Below are 21,572 nucleotides of genomic sequence, written 5' to 3' on the forward strand. Positions count from 1 at the left end.
TTTGAGAAAAAAAAGGGGAGGACTATAATTATAGACCCCATAACAGATACATTTTGGACGTACGTGCCGAGAAAACGAAGGAAAAAAAAAATATCAGACGCACCATTTTCTCACTCATCCTTCTTTCTAGTTCGTCCTAGTTTTGAAAAGGAGCTGATCTTGTTCGTTCCTTGTCTTTTCATTCGTTCGTTTCATAACTCCTTCGTTATTCCTCCCAACCAAACACGAAACTTGGCTTTCACGTTATGTTCAGGTAGGTAATAAGGCTGTTGAAGTTTGAGAACAAGAAAAAAGAAAGGATTATGAGTATTAATTTTTCTTTGTTTGACTGAATGAAAAAACAAGAACAATCAAGGGAGCTGGGAATTATGAAGTGACGGGAAGAAAATATTACACAAATCAATATAAGAATTAAATTAGATTATATACAAAGCAAAAGGTAAAAATTATAATTTAAACAAGAAAGAGGCCAGCAAAAGGCTTTACCAAAGTCTAGTCAAGAATTGTAGAGACAGGCAAAGCGATGTTAGTTGGGCATGCATTCAATTAATTGTACATCGAATTTAAAGGATGTCCGCATTTGATCGAACAATAATTGTCGTTCCTGCCAAATAGGCCCCAGATCAGGGTACACAAACGCTTTGTTTGCGTAAAAATGCATGCATTGCTACTGCGCGCACTGTAAAATAATGCTTGGTTCTTTGAACAATATCTTACGTTAGAGACGCCAGAAAAAAAAGGGTATCTAAAGTAATTTCCCAATCGGATCCAAATAATTAATTCTTCTTTCATTTTTAACTCTTGAGTTCTACATGAATAGTGTCTGAGTAATAGTCCAAAAACAATAACCTAGAATTTAACATGTGGGAAAGTCTCAACAAACCCTAATTATTGGGTCAGTCAATGAAAATGAGATAACAATCTGTAATTAATTATATTATAATTTTCCTTCGAAAAGAAAATTCTCTACTTTTGAGGATAGATCACATCGAAGACCAACTACTACTACAAATTAACAGCACCTATATATATTTATAAGAAGATAGGTGAAAAAGGCCACTAACTTATATTTTATGGAATAAAAACTAAAAAGGCCAAAGGTTGGCTCAGGCTGCAGCGCGCGCCGAACATTAAATCCGCTTCCGTTGGTGACAATTATCTGCATTACGTACGTAAGCCTAAACCTGCATGGTTATAAAAATTGACTTAAGGGAACCCCACCTTTGGTTTATTATCATTGCTCTGGCACTCTCTCTATACAACCAAAAACCCTTCGCAATCTAAGCATTAGATACTGTGAATTTCTTGGAGTTCAAAATTGATGGGCTCTACTCTGTAGCCTCTCTACCATTATTCAGCGATCATGACCTTATAATGTTATATACTTTATATATTTATTATATGAGTTTATGAAACATCTGCTTCTGTTGATGTGGTATAGACTGTTTTACAAGGAAGAAAGAGAGAACGAGAGAGAGAATCTTTCATTGGTTGCATAAGCTTAACATCGTCCCAGAGTCTGCACCCACGTGAACGCTCCCTCGCTCGTGTCCCCACACAGATCCTCCGTATCCAAAGGTGGGCCCCCCCTCAACCCCTTCTGAGTTCTTCTGCTCCCAACCATCCCTTTCCCAGAAAGGAGTCCCTCCGCAAAAGGCCACACACACACACACACACATCAGCTCTCTACAAATTTAAAAGGAAAAAATAGAGAGAAAAGGCTCCCTCATCCCCTGCACGTGTCTCCTTATGTCGCACGTGATATCCACGTGTATCTCCCGCTCCGAACCAACTCGTCTCGTTTACCGCTCCCTTCTGTCCTATAAATTGAGGACCTGTATCTTATATCCTAGACACGAAACGCAGAGAGAGAAGGAGGTAAAGGAGATCACACACACAGAGAGTCCGTCAGACTCAGATTCAGACCCAGAACCAGACTCAGACTCAGACTTGCTCTGTTCTGTAAAAGAAATAGAAAAGGAAAAAAAAAAAAAAACAAAGAGGAGAATTCTTTTGAGAGAGAGAAAGAAGGAAAGAACAAAGAGCCCTGCAGATGAAGTTCTTGATGTCCTCGTTGTCTCGGCTTTTTAATCTGCTTATCCTTTTGTGCTGAAAGAATAACGTGGTAAAAAGCCAAGAGGGTAAGAGAGCCAGCGAATCTTGTGCAACGTAGAAGATCTTTAAAAGTGCAATCCCGCTTACGTTAGCCCACCACCCTCCCCCCAATAACCCTGCCACAAGATTTTTGTTCCCTCCTTCCCAGGCCATTCCTAACAGGGGACTTCTACTCCCAGCGCCTCCTTCTTCCCTCCGCCGGTGTGCGCACTTTCCTTATCCTACACCACCTTCGTCCTCCTATAAATATCCTTCATTTTGTTCGAAACATAATAGCACAACATTTTTATTCTAAAGCAACAAAACGCACAAGCAATATATCTATAGTAGGTAAGCAGCATATATATAAAATGGCTACTACTAGGCTTCTTTTAACGTTTGCTATATATCGATTAATTGTTACCGTTGGACTGACCGTGGAGCCCACGGAGCTTCTCCGGCTGGGAGTCGGCGGTCAACTCAGCGTTGACCCGGCTGACATGGAGACAGCTTCGCTTGACTTTGGCATGATGAGCCGAACGGAGCCGCTAGCAGTTTTCCACCCGGCCTCGGCGGAGGACATCGCCAGGCTCATCCGAGCGGCGTATGGGTCGGCTCGCGGTTTCACGGTCTCGGCAAGGGGCCACGGGCATTCCATTAACGGGCAGGCTCAGGCGGCAAAAGGGGTGGTGATAGAGATGAGCGGCTCAAGAGGTAGGCAACTAGGGTTGGGAAAGCCGGCTCTGCCTCGGGTCTCGGAGGAAGAGAGTTATGTGGACGTTTGGGGAGGGGAACTGTGGATAGACGTGCTAAGGGCAACGCTAGAGCATGGACTTGCGCCGAAGTCATGGACAGATTACTTGTATCTGTCAGTGGGTGGAACCCTTTCGAATGCAGGAATTAGCGGCCAAGCTTTCAATCATGGACCTCAGATTAGCAATGTCTACGAGCTTGACGTTGTTACAGGTCTAATTACTTTCGCTTGCATGTGTTGTTTATATGTTCTTCGAAAGCTCTACCGACTACCATATATCTTAAGCTTGTTTTTTTTTTTTTAAACATGGATTTAAAAAAAAAAAAAACAACGGTGTACTCGACATCATCTACGGTGTTTCCCGTATGCTTTTCATATGAGTTTAAGTTGTTTTTGAGTTCTACCCAAGTATGTAATTAGCATTTATAGTTTACTTTTTATTTTTTATTGTAGTACTCCATGTATGTTGTATTCAAAATGGGTCGTGACATCTTTGATAGCTTGTCTTTAATCTCAGGAGCGTTCATATATATAAATGTTTTGCTGAAGTAGTGTGTATATATATATATATATTCTCATACCATTTGTCTTCTTATTGTTGTTAACAAGTTTGTATGAGTTTCACATGCTATGGACACATCTCGGAATTTTATAACCTATTCTTATTGCTTGTAGGCAAGGGAGAGCTATTGACATGTTCGGAAAAGCAAAACTCAGCGCTGTTCCATGCCGTTCTTGGTGGTCTTGGGCAGTTTGGAATCATCACCAGGGCTAGAATTCCTCTTGAACGTTCACCCCAAAGAGTATATCTCTCTCTCTCTCTCTCTCTCTCTCTCTCTCTCTCTCTCTCTCTCTCTCTCTCTCTCTCCAGTATATATACAGCACACATGCCAACTATTTTTACTTGTTTGAAATAAGTTTTTGTTGGTTCCAGGGTAGGGCACGTACTTTTACGACAAATTTCCTAGTATTTATTTCATGGCAAAACCTAAAAAGTAAAGCATCGTCAAGCTAAGAGTTTTTTTTTAAGGGTTGGGTCCATTAGAGCTTTTTAACCCATTCAAACGGCTGTTCTAAAGCTGGCAATGTTGTTGACATGTCCTTTTTGCTTCTCTAACGTGGTCTCTTTCTCCTTCTTTGTTTCTTTTGTTTTTATTACTGTCTTAATCAATAGGTGAGGTGGATCCGAGCACTGTATTCCAATTTTTCCGCTTTTACCAAGGACCAAGAGTTCCTCATCTCTCTGCATGCACACCCTGCTGCCCAGAAATTCGACTATGTCGAGGGCTTTGTGATTGTCGATGATGGGCTCATTAACAACTGGAGATCCTCTTTCTTCTCTCCTCGCAACCCTGTTAAAATCACCTCCTTTAATGCTAATGGAGGCGTTCTATATTGCTTGGAGGTTACCAAGAATTACGATGATTCCAGCGCCGCCAGAATTGATCAGGTAATACATACATGATAAATATGAAGATTAACCTAACCCTGATCTTGAGGAGTCGTGGCAACTACTAATATTAATAACAACAGCATTAATATTATTATCGTGATAGCAACAGCAATAATAAATTTAGATGGCTCATGCAATTATTCCATTAAAAAAAAAGACCATTTATAATTAATGGGTAAAAGATAAAAACAAAACAGAACATGATCATGATACAAAGATATCTGTTGTCACAAGTCACAGCTGCTTGCGTTGTTCAAAGTAGGTGGCAATGGGGCTGGTGGGCGCGCGATTTTATTAGCCGGCTGGTATTCCAGCTTCCACTCTATCTATGATCAGCCATCTTCTTCCCGCATAGGACATTCGATCCAACTCTATGTGAATAACTAGTACAATATATAATCTTGTGCCTGTGGGCCTAGCTACCTTATAATTTGTCCCATGCATTAACAATTCAGACATGAGTACGGGCACTAGGATCAGGAATATTTACTAATTTTCAGCATATACTTCCATGCTTCTTTAATTGGGTTTTGAAAAGAGATTAAGACGAATATATACCAAAATCTTCTCATTAATTTAACAGTATTGTCAATTGTGTTCTGAGAAATTAAGAACCTTTAATGGTGCCCCACTAGTACTGTTGGATTATATTACAGGGACTACTTCCAAAAGTGAATAATTTATACTAAAAAATCATGTAAATAAAACATAAAACATGCACAAGAAAACATGGAAGATCTTCTGTAATCTATCAGCCAATCTGATCCTAAGATTGAACACATCTTTTTATATTATATTTTGACTTTTAAAAAATGAGTATATATACATATATATATATTCCGCCCACTTGCCTTATTATTCTCTTCTAATATTTAACCAATCTAGCTTCTAATAAAACTTGTTGGAATCGAACTTATCCTGCCCAAATAAAAAGCCTTCCTTTTGTAGCAGTCTTTTATTATTTTAATTAATTAATTATATTGTTTGATGTGTTTCTCTTTTGTACGTATTTTTTCTTTTAATTATTATTTTTATTTTATTTCGATTTGAAATTATGACAATTAATACTAATTTGGATGACTTGACGCATGCAGGAAATAGAGGCTCTGTTGGAAAAATTAGATTTCATACCAACATCGGTCTTCACAACTGACCTCCCTTACGTGGATTTTTTGGACCGGGTCCACAAGAACGAGCTGAAACTCCGGTCCAAAGGCTTGTGGGATGTGCCGCACCCATGGCTCAACCTTTTTGTCCCAAAATCAAGCATTGCTGACTTCGACAATGGTGTGTTCAAGGGCATTTTGGGAAATAAGACGAGCGGGCCTATCCTCATCTACCCCATGAACAGAGACAAGTAAGTTCCCAGATATTGCATCATCATCCTCAAAAAAAAATATTTATATAGCCCGCTCATGTCCTTTTTCCTTAAACAACTGCATGCATGCAGCATACAAAGATTTCTACCCTTATTTTATGCAATATATATATATCTCATATATAACAACATGCCCACCCATCGGGTTCTCTAATTTAGAGGGCCACTCTTAATTAATAGCTATCCTTATCCGTACATGGAATTAAAACCACATTTTTTTATATGCCAATCTGAATACACACACATGCGAGAAAAATACGTCCATATTTTTATTTACATGACCGTCACTTAGCTCATTAATTATATAATTAATTAATATGATTTTTGGTGCAACTAAACTATTAAGACAAGGTGGTATGGTTAAGTGCCCTTCGAACACCAACTCCTCTAAAATATTGCAAAGCTGTAAAACTATCAATAATTGGGAGAAGCATCATAGCTATATATATATGTCTATTAGGCCAAAAACCTAAGGATAAAAGAGTCAAGAATTAATGAAAAATTCTACTTACGTGTGACATGCAAAAAAATTATGTGTAATCTTGATCTCTTATAAATTTAAAACATATTAATGTGAACATATATTAAAAATAACATCCCCTCTATATAATAGTAATTAAATTTTATTTAAAATATAACATGTCAACCATCATCATCAGGAAGAGAGATATGAAGTAAGATAATTTTGAATATCATCTCATGACTATGAGCATCATAAGGTGATCTCTGATTACAAACTCTCTTTGAGAGGTTTAAAAAAGAAAAAACAAATTGTAGAAAAAGCGAAATTAGAGCAAACCCCGTGGATATAATGTTCCCATGATTAGGGCAGTAGTACACGTGGTGAACTGTAGATAGGCGAAAAGGTGGACCACATGCACCTAAGGCAAAGCCAACTGGGTGAATATAATTAATACGTTAGCCAGCTAGGATTGACAAATACTTTTCTCTTTTATTGACTGGAACCCAACAAAAAATAAATAAAACTCGACGGTAACGATCATACAAGTGGGAAGATTCTCATGTCACGAAGATCTTCTCCGGGGGACCCAACGATCCCTTTGATGGGATGGTATCCATGTCCTATTATTCAGCTATTTGCCTACTCCCACAAACATGTTACCGTTAGTACAGGTAACGGCCCATCACCCCCGGTGGGTCCACCCCTCTTCTTTTTGAGGGTCCAACTCAATTCTCGCCCCCAAAACATCATATCCCAACCACCCTTTTGCACAACATGAGAGTCATTGACAGCTTCGAATCATGTTTTCTTTCTTTTTTCTCTCCTACTAATTTACGTTTGTTTTGTTTTTTGGTTTGGTGTGTGGTGTGATTCTATGTAGGTGGGACCAGAGGACGTCGGTGGTGACACCGGACGAGGACGTGTTTTACCTAGTGGCGTTTCTGAGGTCGGCTTTGGACAATGGAGATGAGACCCAGAAGTTGGAGTACTTGACCCAACAGAACCGTCGGATCCTCAAATTCTGCGAGGATGCGGGGATCAGGATGAAACAGTACCTGCCCCACCACACCGCACAACAGGACTGGGTGGACCACTTCGGAGATAAGTGGGAACGTTTTCATCACAAGAAGCTGGAGTTCGACCCCCGTCGCATTTTAGCCACTGGCCAGCGTATTTTTAACCCCTCCTTTACTACTCAACTGGCTTCCACCTGGTGACGACCAATATTTTATTAGTTTATATTTTATTATTAAATGATTGAACGACAAAGTAAGTACACCACTGCAACAACATCATAGCAGCACTATGTCTCTCTCTCTCTCTCTCTCTCTCTCTCTTAATATTCTTGTACATACAATGTAAATGACCCAAAAGGGCACAAGTTTGGAGAAGAAAATTTTGTGAATTATTATATTTAGAGTGATTTGGAGAGGTGGGTTTTTTTTTTTTTTTTTTTTTTAAAACGGTGTGGCATAAATGTGGTGTTGTTGAGGGGTTGTTGTCTGAGTGCAAATGATATCGCACGGTGGAATCAAAGAGTAGAGAGAGTGGGGCCCGAGATCGTGTGGAGGTTTCATGTAATGTTGTTGTCCGTCTGGTTTGCCTCGGGATATCGTCTGCAACTTCTTCACACACAGCTGGTTCCAGTTCTCCATCAAAGTGGATTGGCGACGTCACTGTTTTTCTTTCCCCTACCCTCCTCTCGTTTCAATCCTCACAGATCGTCAATGTAATATATATTCGAACAAGCTTGAATTAAATTCTGCAGTTGAAAATAAAAAATCATCTGTTCTTCCAATTTATACTTCTAGTCTTGTAGTTTAGCTAAGTTTTGCATAATTATTACAGCGCTTTGAATAGAGTTTTATTACATACAAGCAAAATCGCATATTAATCTACGTACTAATACTGATTCTTCCATACTTAAAATTTAAATTAACATTATTTTCAATAAAATCTACTTTTTAACTAATCACAATAAATTAGTGCACATTTTAGTGCATAACTATATTTGCAACTAAACTTTTCCTTATGAATAAGAGCATCGGTAGCATATATTTCCGTAACAATTGTAAATGACATAAATTACTAGGAGTATGACCATTGACATCGACTAATATCAGAGCAAAGCGTCCGAAACTTGGTGGCAAAATGGCGCTCTAAAGACTTCCTCGTGTATGTCTGAAAAGCTTTTAGCCTTTCTGACCGTGTTGCTCACGTAGCTCTCTTAACTTTCCCTCAAAAGAAAGAACAAACAAGCATCCAAAATAAAAATAAAAAAAAAGACATTTTCTAAAAAACAACCATTACTGTCCATATCTCTTTTTTAATATATAAGCCAACTCTGCATGCATATTGCATCGTCTGTCACAATCAGACTGCGTCGCATAGTAGTACAGTCATTCACCAGTCATGGACCATTCCTTTTTAATTTTTGTTTGTTTGGGCCTCACAGTAATGGAACGAGATGCGTGTTCCAGAGGGGAGTAGAGTATATCCTCTCCAAGATGTCTCAGCTTTGCTGGCATACTGAGTATTACCTGTTTCCAGGTTTCTAGCCCTGAAACTCGCACGAAAGAGATTTACTTGAACGGCTCGCCACTGCATAAAGATAGAAAGTTCCACATCTATATTATTCTTCAAAATTTTATCTTTTATATCATGTTTTCCACACGTTCGGATAATGCTGCACGTGAGATTCGAACCTTAAGTACCATATTTATAACTAGAAAAAGGTTTTAGAGTAGCATATGTACCTTTGCTTCTGCTCCACCATTAGCACCCGTCCAAAATTCAAATGCAAGCCCATAAAAATTAGCTAAACACCTATTTCACTGTTCAAGCAAACGTTGGTGCACATCATGATCGAAGTAAGCAATTTCTAGCAAAACTGGACTGCATAACATCACTGTGGATGAAAGAATCAACAGAGACAATGAGAACTTTGCTCTCTAGTCTGGCAGTAAATAGTAAATGAGGTGTTACTCACTGGGTGGTTTGCATTAGTTTAAATCATCCTCTGCTCCAAGCTGCTTCCCGAATTTTCTTAATGCAAGTGAATATATTGCCTTCCTACCAACTGACGTTCCACCTGCCACCAACTTGACAGCCTAAATGCATGGTAAAATTGTCATGTCCAATAATTCATCTTGTCCTCGAGGGTTGATCATAAAGGAAAAGCAGAGAAGACTATTCCAAATGAAAAGACAAAATATGCATCTTCACGAAATTTCACTTAATGCAGTTTTTACATCACAAGTCAGGTACTTCCAGTATGTCGGTTTACAACACAATTGCCATTAATTGAGATATCGTCCATTGATTTGGCAGAAACACCTTATAGTGCGTCCTTGTGTAGACATTTCAAATTATTTTATAGGACTGACTCGAAGTGCTTGCTAAGTTGCTAATGAGAATGATACCACAAAAGTATATTCATGTGCCCGTTTGTTTCTGAGAGAAGTGTTTCTGATGATATTTTTAGTTAATATAAAGTGCACAAGAACTAAATTTAGAGTTGCTAAATTAGCCTTACTATCATAAATTCCCTGATTTCAGCTTCATCCATAGTGTATAACCATGTATCAGAAAAACTTAAATTTGGTAGACTGTGGGAGGAAGTCATTACTGTAGAAAGACTCTGCCCACTGGAGATCAAATCCCTCAATTCATCTTCAAGCTGACACTCTGACGGAGTTTCAACCATAGATTTTTTCTTCCCTTCAATTAATAGTGTGATTTCTCCCTTTGGCCGGTGGCTTGAAAACATTTCCTTTGCTTCTGCCAATGTACCCCGCCAAAACTGATGAGGCATCATTATCTCTATTAGTAAATAAATAATCAACAGGGCAACCACAAAGAACATCCCATCAAATGAATAAATACTAAATCTAATAAAAATTTACATTCCAAATTATTTCAGCATTGAACTCTTAAATAAGCAAATGAAACCTCCGTATAATTTAATTTGCAAATTATACCTCTGTATAATCATAGTGATCCAACAATGAAATAACAAAGTAATGTTACACACATGCCTACGAGTATGCTGTATATTTCTTACCAAATGAGAACCTAGCATTATTCCCTGGCATTTTTACAAAAAAATGCCTTATACTTTACAGTTATACAACAATCAAGAACAATAAAGAAATTTTACACCAGCAAACTAAAATCAGGTTTCCTAGGCATTGAAAATGAAATGTCAATAATATATTATTGGAACAGTTCACCAAATCTTCTCTTCTACCCTTTTATAATTTCATTTTTTTTTATAAGTAAATAAATTATATTAATCAAAGAATAGGCAAAAGTCTGGTACAATATATAGTTGCCCTAGCTAAGTAGGAGCATCGGAGATAAGAAAATCATGTAAGTCTAAGCCATTGAAATCAACCGCTATGGCCCAAGTAAAAAGAGTTCTAGTAAAGAAAGCTTTCAATTCCTCCTTCGATCTCTCTGTCCTTGAACGTCCTTTCATTGCATTCTTGCCACAAACACTACACGATGCATATAGGAATCATCTTCCACACAAATTTTATCTATTGAATACCTCTCAAATTTGTCCAGCTGGCCAAAACTGCTACCACAGTCTCAGGCATAACCCAAGTCAAGTCAACTCTACCAAGAACTTCATTCCATAATCCTCTCGCTATCTCACAGTGTAGTAAGAGATGGTCCACAGTGTTGAACTCAAGATTTCAAGTTTTGTGTAATTATATATTTACACATAGATTTTGATGATAACAAATGAATTCAAAGAATAAAGAAGTCTCAAGCTCAAGTGTCTACACAATGGAGTCAAGCACATCAAGGAAATAAGTATGAGCAAGAAGGGAACAAGTTCACATTAAAATTATGGAGTAATGTTGTAAATCTCTTCAAAATTCGAAATTAGGATTAATGCTCAAAATTAATATTTTATCATAAAGCATTAAAATACATTTTCCACATGTGCATGAATATTTTTGAAAATTAAATTTGAAAATTTTGAAAGATGATTGATTGTCATCTTTTGCATGTGCATGCCTTGATTAAAGGGTTGAACTTTGAAAATATTAAAGATGATTGATTGTCATCTTTCACATGTGCATGTTTTATTTGAATATTTTCAAAAGTGATTGATGCTTTTTTAGACTTATACAAAAAGTAGATGATTTTGTTTGAAAAATTTGAAAAGTAAAGTGTGCTCATTTTGTCATATGCAAAAAGTAAAAGATTAGGTTTGAATTTTTTGAAAAGGAAAATGTGCTCATTTTGTCATATGCCAAAAGTAAAAGATTAGGTTTGATTTTTTTTGAAAAAGTGAATGATGTTGTCTTTGACAATTGAAAAAGAAGAACCTTTTATTTGAATTTTTTGAAAAAGTGAATGATGTTGTCTTTGACATGTGAATCTTTTTAAATTTGAATATGAAGTCTCATATGCCTATAAATAGATCATTTAAGAGCTTCACATTCACAACACCAAGAGCATACAACATTCATTCAAAGCTTTCATTCTCTCTTCTCTAAGTATTGAGCCTTAATCCTTGTTCATTTTGAGAGATATAGTTTGCGCTGTATTGTTCTTATTTCACTCATTGAGGAATGTTTTCTGATAACCTACCCACTATCAGCTCTTGTATCAGAAAAATGGTGTGTATAACCCTTGTGTGTGTAGAAAGTATTCTACACGGGGAATAGTTGAATCACCACGTGTAAGGTGATTGCAAGTGTAGAGGGTGTTCTACACGGATCCTTTGTAGCGGTGTTGTTCAAAGGTGTAATAGGTTTCTATCTCCACCTAAAGGAGGTTGAATAGTGAATTTGGGAATCCTCAAGGGGTAGCTTGAGGCGAGGACGTAGGCAGTGGGGCCGAACTTCGTTAACATACCGAGTTTGCTTCTCTCTTACCCTTACTCTTTATATTTATTGTTATTTCATATTTTGTTTATTTTTTATATTATATATTTGATTTATAATTGTTATTTTTTTTTTAATACAACTCAATTCACCCCCCCTCTTGTGTTAGTCATCTGGGCAACACACAGATTCACCCCCTTCCTACACATGCAATACTAATCTGAAATGATCACCCTACATTTTCTCAAATTATCAGTTGTGAGAATCTTACCCAAGGAAACCGTCTACACAAAAAAAGCTGCTTTGGGCGGCACCTTATGTCTCCAAAGCTTTCTCCATGGAAATTGGATATGTGGCTCAAGTGAGAAACTTATAAAAAGAGCGAACTGAGAAAGTACCTTTACCTGTTGGTATCCACCATAGCCTATCCTGTGAGTTACTCGGTTTACTAGAATACAAAAGGCTGTAAAAAGCTTCAAAATGGCTTATCTCCCAATCTTGTGCAGCTCTACTGAAACTGATGTTCCACTCGATTTGCTCCCCTGATCTTACCATTATTTCTGCCATTGAAACATCTATGTCCCTTGCAACTCGGAATAGTGAAGAAAAAAAGTCCTTTAAAGCGACATGATCACACCAAGTGTTGTACCAGAACTTAATTCGAGTTCCCTCTCCTAGACAAAGTCTAGCGTGGCGAGAGAAGACCTCCCACCCTCTTCTTATATGTTTACACAACCCCACTCCTACACCCCTCAACCCCCCCCACCCCCCCAAAAAAAAAAAAAATACAAAAACACAAACAAAAAAATAGGCCCCATATTTGCTCTCAATCACCATCTTCCAAAGGGCTCCAGGTTCTTTATGATACTTCCACAACCATTTACCAAGTAACGTCCGATTAAAATTTCTCATATTTCTAGTGTCCAAACCACCATTCGAGAGAGGGCTACAAACCTTCTCCCACTTAACGAGGTAGAATTTGAATTCCTCCCCCACTCCACCCCACAAGATGTCCCTTTTATAATTCCCTTTTACAATTACATTCTATTAGCCTTTCCTTTGTGCATCTTTAGTACTGAAGTTCCTACCCATCCCTTTCCCACACCTTTTATATTCATCTACTTGAAAACCTGGCAACCCATTTGAGGGATGCAGCAATTGAAGATACAGGTCATGAAATACCCAAGCCACCACGAACCAAATTTCTAATCACTCAACAACTTAGAGTGACTACTATTTTATTTGTCTTTTTCAGCTAAGTAATGGAATGCTTTTTTGGTTTTCACCTGGGTGTATCATTGAATCTAACTACATGTTTCCTATGTATAATGTAGACCAACAAGTGAGTGGAAGCATTTAAAGGTATGTTTTCATTTTAAAGCACAATTAACAATCTAGTGTAAAAAACTGGAAAAGAGCATCCCTGATATTAAATAATCATGAGAGATGGCATGCCCATTCAGTGCTGAAGAAAGCCCAATGATAATAAAGGTGCATCCAATAAACATGCCAAGACCAAGCAGGCACACAATTTCATATGAGACTTGGCAATTTGCTCGGAATCTAGCAAATGTTTACATTTTAGGTTTGCCTCTTCTATCTTGTGTTTTAAGTCAGCTTATAAACTATACTAAGTTAGTCTTTTTGGGAGTTTTTTTTCCATCTATATAAGACTTTATTTTTATCGGTAAACAAAATTTTATTGATCCTAAGAATGGGCAAGAGCCCAGAGTGCCAGAACAACTTTCACTTCCTTCTTTGGTGTACCAAGAGTTTGGTTCCCACCCAGTACTCTTTGGAGGTGTTGTTTTCATCATTTTGATGGCACGAGGAACCTGCCCCACTCAAACCCCCCCCCCCCCCCCCCCCCCCCCCAAAAAATAAAAAACCCAAAACATTAACAAGTGAGACTTCATTAATGGTAGCTGTTTTTTATTTTCAAAAAATATTTTATATCCATATTGTCAAAAAGCCTTCATTAGTAGCCGTTGATCCGAGTAAGTATTCGAATAAGGTAAGATATCTCAAAAACCACAATATATGATTATATTCAACATGAATTGAGTACAGAAATAACCTTAATTAAGAAAGTTGCTCTTCAGATAGCATTACAATAAAAATTCTCACATACCCAAAGCAGCAACATAAACAGGAGGTAAATGGTGACAGACAATGTAAAGCCTACCTCTTCATGCATTTTTGTCATCTCCCGGGCTATGACACATCGTCTGCAATACATTGCCATAAACTTTCAAAGCCAATTTCAGGAATTGCATATATACTTAACCAAAAATATGTATGCCTAACCAATCAGCTATTAGCTAAAGCAAATTCATTTTCTGATCTATATTGTATGAACTCAATCATTATCAAAACTTCAATGGATTGAAAGCTTATATAAACAAGTACTAAATCTACATTGAGCATGTATTTCTCCCCGCTTTTCTCTACTCCATGATGAAAATTACTTATTGTAGCATAAGACGTCCCAATATCATCTTCTAATTGCATCAACAAACCAAAACTTTACTGCTTACATTGATTAAGGGCAAGAAATTGACCAAAAGCAAGAGGCTGTAGTTTCATTAAATAATCCATCCACATTCAGGAAATGAAGGTTATTGATTCTGATCAAACAAGATATTACCAATAACAGAAAGCAAAGAGGGAGAGAAACGAGCACATATTGCCAAATAAAAAAGTTAAAAGAAAAGGTTAGCAACCTCAGGTCCTCAACAAAATAGAAAGAAACAAATGCCACTGAATTTTTCACTCGGTAAATATTTTTTTCTTCATGGAGACTACTATAATGGATAAAGAGATTTTGACTCTAAGTCAATATGAGATAAACAAAAATTTTGTTGAGGTAAATAAGAATTTACCTAGTGCCACCAAAATGTAAAGAAGTTTCTTCAAGAAACTGCTGGAGCTTGTGTGGAGGTACATAAAATATTTGGGTTGTCATCTCATTTGCAGAAACTGTCAGCCTCTCTCTTCTCAATCCAGCATGTTTAGGAAGAAACCCAACTGCAGCACTATATATGTTATAAGGCTTATAAATCCTACTAATATTTGGAACCAAAAAGCATGACAGCCCCCAGTAATGAGTAAGAAAATTACCAAATGTAAATTCATCAATTTCCAAACCAGAGGCAGAAAGAGCAGTTACAAGAGCAGAAGGCCCAGGGATTGGAATAACAGGAATATTTTCATCCACGCATAACTTAGCCTGCACCAGGATTTCAGATATATTTTCATTTTAATTTCGAGATAAAGCAAGTGGAAACAGAACTGCAAACTTCCAACCAAAACCCGAGTATGTTTTAAAACCTCCAGAAACAGTAAAATATGCATATTACTCAGATACTTCCAAGCGCCTTATAAATTTTGAAACGAAGCAACCATATATTTGTAATCATCAAGTACACAATTTTTCCAGACCATACCATCAAGCTCAAGTCACATTTTCCTTTGCTTCCACTGAATAGAAAGTATAGCCAAACACAAACACGCAGAACACATACACAAAAAGCTCATTACTAAACAACTAGCGTACCGTATTTAGGCACTAAAGTACTTCCATAGATTGAGCAACATTTTAAATTTAATCTGGCTCAATTCAGGCTGAAAGTTGATGGATTGTTTCCACCGAAAACTGTTTGAAGATACATTTACGACAGTACGCGTGATGGAGGCATCGGTTATACTTAACGGGGTTTCTTTAGACTGATCATTCAGAAGTAGAGTACATGAACAAAATAGCAAATTTTTTTTTTTTTTTTTTGATAAGTAACAAAATAGCAAAAATAACTCATAAAAAAGAAAATGGCCAACAAACTCACCAATTCCATACCAGGATCGCTGATGCCAGGTGTCCCCGCATCGCTTATTAAAGCCACGATTTCTCCCTGCTTCAGCCTCTTCAGCACAGCCTGTTCTCTTTGAGATTCATTGAATTTGTGATAACTCAGCTGAAATCAAATTCTAAAGAACACAATGAGAACGAACGGAAAAGAAGATAAGCTCTACAAATACACGCATAGATTAAAGCTTGTAAGATACTCACAAGGGGGGTTTTGATATTGTAATGGTGAAGCAACTTCCCCGAATGCCTCGTGTCCTCGGAAAGTATCACAGCAGCCGATCTTAACACCCGGAGAGCGCTGCATTCGCGAAAAAGGGACATAAAAATCTGCCAATTCAATAGCCAAACAGTTTCTGTGACTGTGTGTATATAAGCAAGTACCGTAAGGTGATATCCTCGAGATTTCCAATCGGTGTTCCCACTAGATATAAGCCAGGCTTAAGGACGCCCTGCTGGAAGAAGAAGAAAAAACTTGTTTAAAAGGACAAGAAGATGAAAAAGGAAAGCGTGGGCTTACGCGTTTGGATGATTCTTCGGGGACTGACGAGGAAGAATCGGTGATTTGTGGGAAAGATTGGGGGCTGGAACAAAAGGTGAGGACGCCGATTTTGTTATTGAAAAGCGAGAGTGGTCTGAAAGACGTAGGCGCCGTTTGAGTACGGAAGAGATAAAGCCCTGGTCGAGATCGCAGTGAAGATAGAGCTGTAGTGAAAGAAACCGCCATCGAAGGAATTCGGCGACTTAACATTTTGCTTCTTCCAGTTGGTTTTGTATGGTACTGGTAGACTCGGTAGTGAAAGAAACGCCGGGTGTTGAGTTTTGGGCCAAAAACAAGGACCTGGACCAGCGCTAACCTTTTCGTTTGGGCCAGAATTGAATCCATGGCCTCCAAAAACGCTTCGTTTCTATTTATTTTTAAACTCCTATGGTACCAGACGTCCTAGCATCCAAGGTGCATAATTTAGGACGATGTGTAGTAAATTATAATGCTTCTTTATTGTAAATAAAACTTCACTTATCATGTTACCTCAATTTGCTTAGGAAAAAAAAAAAAAAATAGTTACTTCAATTTGAAAAATTCTACTTATCATTTCCTATACCAGTATGTGATTTGTTATTTTTTCTTTCTATTTAAATATATACATATTGATATATAAATATGTATTCAAATAAAATGACAAAAATAACAAATCACATATTAGTATATAAGTGTGAAGATGATAATTACCAACTAAACATTTCTCATATTACACAATCTATTTTTTCTTGATATTTTCAATAGCTCCTTAGTTTGAGTGGAATGCAAGTTCATTTCAAGTGCAGTTTTTTTGAATCATTGATTAGAGACTAAATGGGCTGCGTCCAACCCTTTGAAAACTTATAATAAGAGATAAGATAAAGTCAAGAGATAAAATAGAGAAGAGATAAGATAAATAAAAGATAAATCAAAAGAAGTTAACTTAGACTCTAAAAGAAAAAGACTTCACAAGACAAGTTAAGACTCTATCAATGAAAAAAACAGATCTCTACAAAATGAGGAGATCTTTACAAATGAAATGAGAGCTCTATATGTACGACTTCTTCACGCCTAAATTAAATTCTTCCATTGTATTGAACGACATGTGAGACCATGAGAGATTGTAAAATCACAAATTATAACAAATTTTACCCACAAATAACTTGTAGATGTAAACTTTTATAGTCTCTCTCTATTTATTTTATTTATTTATTTACTATTTATTTTATGGATGAATGCGAAAAATACAATATTAACGCCCATATCACCACCGTGAGCCATGGAAAATTATTTCTTCCATTCCGGTCTGTTATGCAAATTTTAGGCATTAACAAAAAGGATGGATAATTAACGCTTCTCCTTCGACCCATAAAATATTCTCAGAAGCAAGCATACTATCTCACTTAATGCAACCCGTTCAAATCCATTACTTTGCATGTAATAAATCATAAATAGCTGTGAAAAATGTTTGGGTTCCCACAGCTTGCAGGGGTACATGACTCATGCCAGTTCCTCCTACATAATCCCTGATCAATTACTAAAACCCAGTTTTTATACATAGATATTAGATACTCGTTTGATACCATTAAACTTTATCATCGTGGAACCACCATCTCGTCTCCTTGGGAGATCTACCATTTCTACAGTTTTTCACATACCGATCATTATCTGCTGGGCGTTGCTGCACATTAAAAAAAAATGAACGAACAGTGAGAAAGAGGTGAAAAGGGTGACGGGTTTGTGCGTGGGTGAGGGTACAAGCTTAAAGTTCAACAATTGAACCAAACCTTGAGAGTTGAACTTGATAACATCGATAGAATGCTGATACAGATAGAACTCACAGTCATGGCTGGAGACCATGAATCATACAGGATATCTGAAATATAACACATAATTCTGATGTCAATTAGTAATGCGTTTGACCACATATACTTGCTTGAAGAGTACAGATGGGAAATATAAACGAAGTAACTTCTACAAACTTCCTTTTAAATCAACCAAGGACTGCGATAACTGTGGTCTTTTATCACGTCAATCAGTTATGCCATCTTCACATTGATAACCAATTTTTGGAAAGTAAAAAATGGCTCGAGCCAATAAGCTTTCACAACTTAGCATGAGAGATCAGATGATTAAACATTAAGATTGAAGTGCTGTCATATATCCAAGTGTTGAAGGTTAAACTCAAAAAGCTAACAGCCACAACCTCAAAGTTGGATATGCATGTGGTCCGGAGTATCTAGGCCTGAAAGAGAACAGCTCAAGGATCTCCTACTAGTACGTAGTGCCAATTCCTCGCGTTTTCAGGAGTATAAGTGTTCCACATTTCACCTCATGGCTTTGGCAGGAGTTGGGTCCATCACATTTGCCTTGTAAACTTAAAGATAACTAATAGAGTTTAGTAATGTATATATTTATTTATTTTAAATTTGCACATGTTACAATAAATTAACGTGTATACAATACAAATAAATTAATTTTTAACTAATAGAGTGGTCCTAATTTTCATTTTTAAATCCATACTGTATACAATAAATTAATCTACCTAGTACTTAATGGTCACTTAAGTTTGGTCTTCAAATCAGTCATCGCAGCTGGAGAAGCATTAAAGCCCTAGAGAAAATGAAGGGGAGACCTCACATCTTGCCTTTGGCTCAAACAATAACAATTTGTTAACAGCAGCTCACAAATATGGAGCCAGTTGAAGAAATAAAATCATAGTGTAAAATGGTGAAGTACACAGGAACACAGCTAAACACATTCATGAATATGAAGACTTGCGCATCCAGAAAATAAGTTGTAATAATTGGTAGAGAGGGTTTGCAGTTTTATAGTATATTACGGAGTCTTTGTTAAGCTGGCATGAACAAAAGTATGCACTTAGAAGCAGACTAAGTGCAAAAAGAGTGAAAGCGGGAGTTGAACCAACTCTGATATGCTCAAAAAGAAGAGAGTGAAAGACTTCATGGCAAGAAAGAAAATTATTCCACCAGGCATATCTAGTGTAGTTTCCTCCAACGTCATACTCCCCAGTCCCTCCTACCTTAATAGTGCAAGCACACAAACATACTAGAAAAGAAGTCCATCTACCCAATGAATATCTTTAATCACCAGCATAGATTCACATTCTAAGTAGACAGATAAGCATCCCCAATTTTCCAAAGAAATACCTCCTCATAAATTTTCCTGAAATTAAAAAAAAAAAAAAAAAAAAAAAACGAGGTAACATGAAATTTCCTCAAACTATAACATAAAAATAAAATGAACCCATATGGTAGAATGGTTGCAAAGAACTTGGGCTCCTAGAGGCTAGAATATGGTGCCCTTGAGGCTTGAGGCTTCGGCAGGTCAACATTGCGTAACATAGAAACGCAAACATCTGGGCAAGGGAAAGTGCAATATGCTTGGTGCAAATAGCTTTCTTTTTTCATGATATACCAAATAACATGGCATTTCCTCAAACTATGACAAAAACAAAATGACCCGCACGGTAGTATGGTTGCAAATAATTGCATGTTGAACTGATCAAATACTCAAAAAATGGATAGAAATTATACCAGAAACAACTAGCAAGCACCACAAATTGGATAGACTGTGAATTATTCCATACTTAAAATTTCTGGGTAAACATTTCATTATAACACTCATCAAAAGCATAGCACCTTAATAAGGTGAAAAAATCATAGCTGTGCAAAGGATTTAGTAAGATTGGCATTTAACAGCTATTAAAGATGGCTATTAGAAAGAAAAAAGTACAATAGTACCTACCTAAGCAGATATGGCCGTTGCTATAAATGTGGGGGTGCAGAGGAGCTGGTGAGAGAAAAATCACCTGGAAAACCAAAATAAAGATATTACAACGCCCAATATGAGAACAATTCGAAAAAAAAAAAAATCATCGAGTTTTTTTACTTTATAGGTAAAAAATATCGAGTTTGAATTACTTTCCAAGAAAGTGAGGTAAGATAGTTAAAATTTTAATTCTAACAAACAAAGAATCACACCGCTGAGCGTAATACACTTACACGGTACCAATTACTGAATTCTTAGGGAAAAAAAAAAAGATCAAAGAGATAGAAGTAGAAATTGTGGTGGATAACTGACCTGTGGTGCCTCCATAGGGTAATGCTCGGGAAAATCAACTTGAAGCTGGTATGTTTCATTTGCGTACAGAGTCCCTGGAGCACCGTTGACTTCGATCACCCATCTTTAGCAGAAAATAAAGCGTAAAACAAACCCATAGTTAGAAGATAAAACAAATTGCCAGACCTTCAAAAAATCAAAGAAGGAAGAAGGTGAATCGGAGCGTGGATTGAGTATATATTACCTTTGAAGATTATCAGTAACTTTGTGCTTAAATCCTGCAGGAGGATTAACCTGCCACTCCACGAGCTCTTTCTGAAGCCGATTGCAGGCGATCTTGCTTAGAGCCTATGTGCGTGCGATATAAAAATTTACAAGTAAATGAGAAATTACGAAAAGATTGGCCGAATTAGGGCATATATAAACATAAAAACGTACAACAACATAAATGCACATATATACGCATAAAGAAAGAGACAGACCTTCCGTGAAGGAGCAGCAGAGCTGGTCATGGCTTCCAAAACAGAGTCGGAGTCAGAGTAAGAATTGGAGCAAACGAAATCTCTGCTGCGTGGAAATATGGAGTTTAATCGGACTATCTAGGCCCATCTGCTCTTCTTCAAATTTGCGTATATACTAGGCTGGAACTGGCACGTGGGATCCGCTAACTTGAGAGTTACGTTTTAAGGAGTCGAGTCGAGTTTGGTTTAGTTGATTGTCTTTAAATAATAATATTTTATATATTTTATTGAGATGAGTTTAATTTTTTTTATTTATTTATTTTTTAATTTATTTTTTAAAATTATATTGAGTTTAATTTTTTAGATTAAATATATAAAATAGGTTGAAATGAGTTTAATTTAAAAAAATAATAAATCCACCAACAATCAATTTGAGATAAGTTGATATTAGTCCTACAAACACAATAAGAAATTTTGTGATCTAGCCATGTGGCAACTACTTTGCATTTTTCAATCTTAAAACTTTTTTAGACATAAGATGTTTTAATAGTCTTTCTTAATTTTTTGAATAATTATTTTTAAAATATTATATATTTATGTAATGTTATCCACATTATCATCATCTTATTTTCATTCTATTATGTAAAATATGATATATTTA

The 21,572-nt window shown here is 36.8% G+C and overlaps 3 protein-coding genes across 3 annotated transcripts; 1 reads left to right on the forward strand and 2 right to left on the reverse strand.

The window, feature by feature from the left end:
• Positions 1 to 1,841: 1,841 nt before the first annotated feature.
• On the forward strand, positions 1,842 to 7,940 carry LOC122314834 (cytokinin dehydrogenase 5). Its single transcript, XM_043130450.1, has 5 exons — positions 1,842 to 3,060; positions 3,524 to 3,651; positions 4,023 to 4,298; positions 5,396 to 5,658; positions 7,023 to 7,940. The coding sequence occupies exons 1-5, from the start codon at positions 2,466 to 2,468 to the stop codon at positions 7,357 to 7,359; spliced, it is 1,599 nt and encodes a 532-aa protein (XP_042986384.1). The 5' UTR covers positions 1,842 to 2,465; the 3' UTR covers positions 7,360 to 7,940.
• Positions 7,941 to 8,152: 212 nt separating this feature from the next.
• Positions 8,153 to 16,748, reverse strand: LOC122314835 (ribosomal RNA small subunit methyltransferase I). The gene is made up of 11 exons (XM_043130451.1): positions 16,368 to 16,748; positions 16,232 to 16,299; positions 16,052 to 16,148; positions 15,828 to 15,956; positions 15,106 to 15,214; positions 14,868 to 15,012; positions 14,171 to 14,213; positions 9,771 to 9,944; positions 9,132 to 9,252; positions 8,899 to 9,050; positions 8,153 to 8,743 (listed from the first exon to the last, which is right to left on the reverse strand). The coding sequence occupies exons 1-9, from the start codon at positions 16,731 to 16,733 to the stop codon at positions 9,145 to 9,147; spliced, it is 1,239 nt and encodes a 412-aa protein (XP_042986385.1). The 5' UTR covers positions 16,734 to 16,748; the 3' UTR covers positions 8,153 to 8,743; positions 8,899 to 9,050; positions 9,132 to 9,144.
• Positions 16,749 to 17,743: 995 nt separating this feature from the next.
• On the reverse strand, positions 17,744 to 21,092 carry LOC122314836 (probable ubiquitin-conjugating enzyme E2 16). Its single transcript, XM_043130452.1, has 6 exons — positions 20,933 to 21,092; positions 20,695 to 20,798; positions 20,472 to 20,574; positions 20,136 to 20,199; positions 18,155 to 18,243; positions 17,744 to 18,048 (listed from the first exon to the last, which is right to left on the reverse strand). Exons 1-6 carry the CDS (start codon positions 20,960 to 20,962, stop codon positions 17,953 to 17,955), a joined length of 486 nt encoding a protein of 161 aa, XP_042986386.1. The 5' UTR covers positions 20,963 to 21,092; the 3' UTR covers positions 17,744 to 17,952.
• Between the last annotated feature and the right edge of the window lie 480 nt (positions 21,093 to 21,572).

The sequence above is a fragment of the Carya illinoinensis genome, chromosome 7 (genome assembly GCF_018687715.1).
Source record: "Carya illinoinensis cultivar Pawnee chromosome 7, C.illinoinensisPawnee_v1, whole genome shotgun sequence".
NCBI classification, from domain to species: Eukaryota; Viridiplantae; Streptophyta; class Magnoliopsida; order Fagales; family Juglandaceae; genus Carya; species Carya illinoinensis.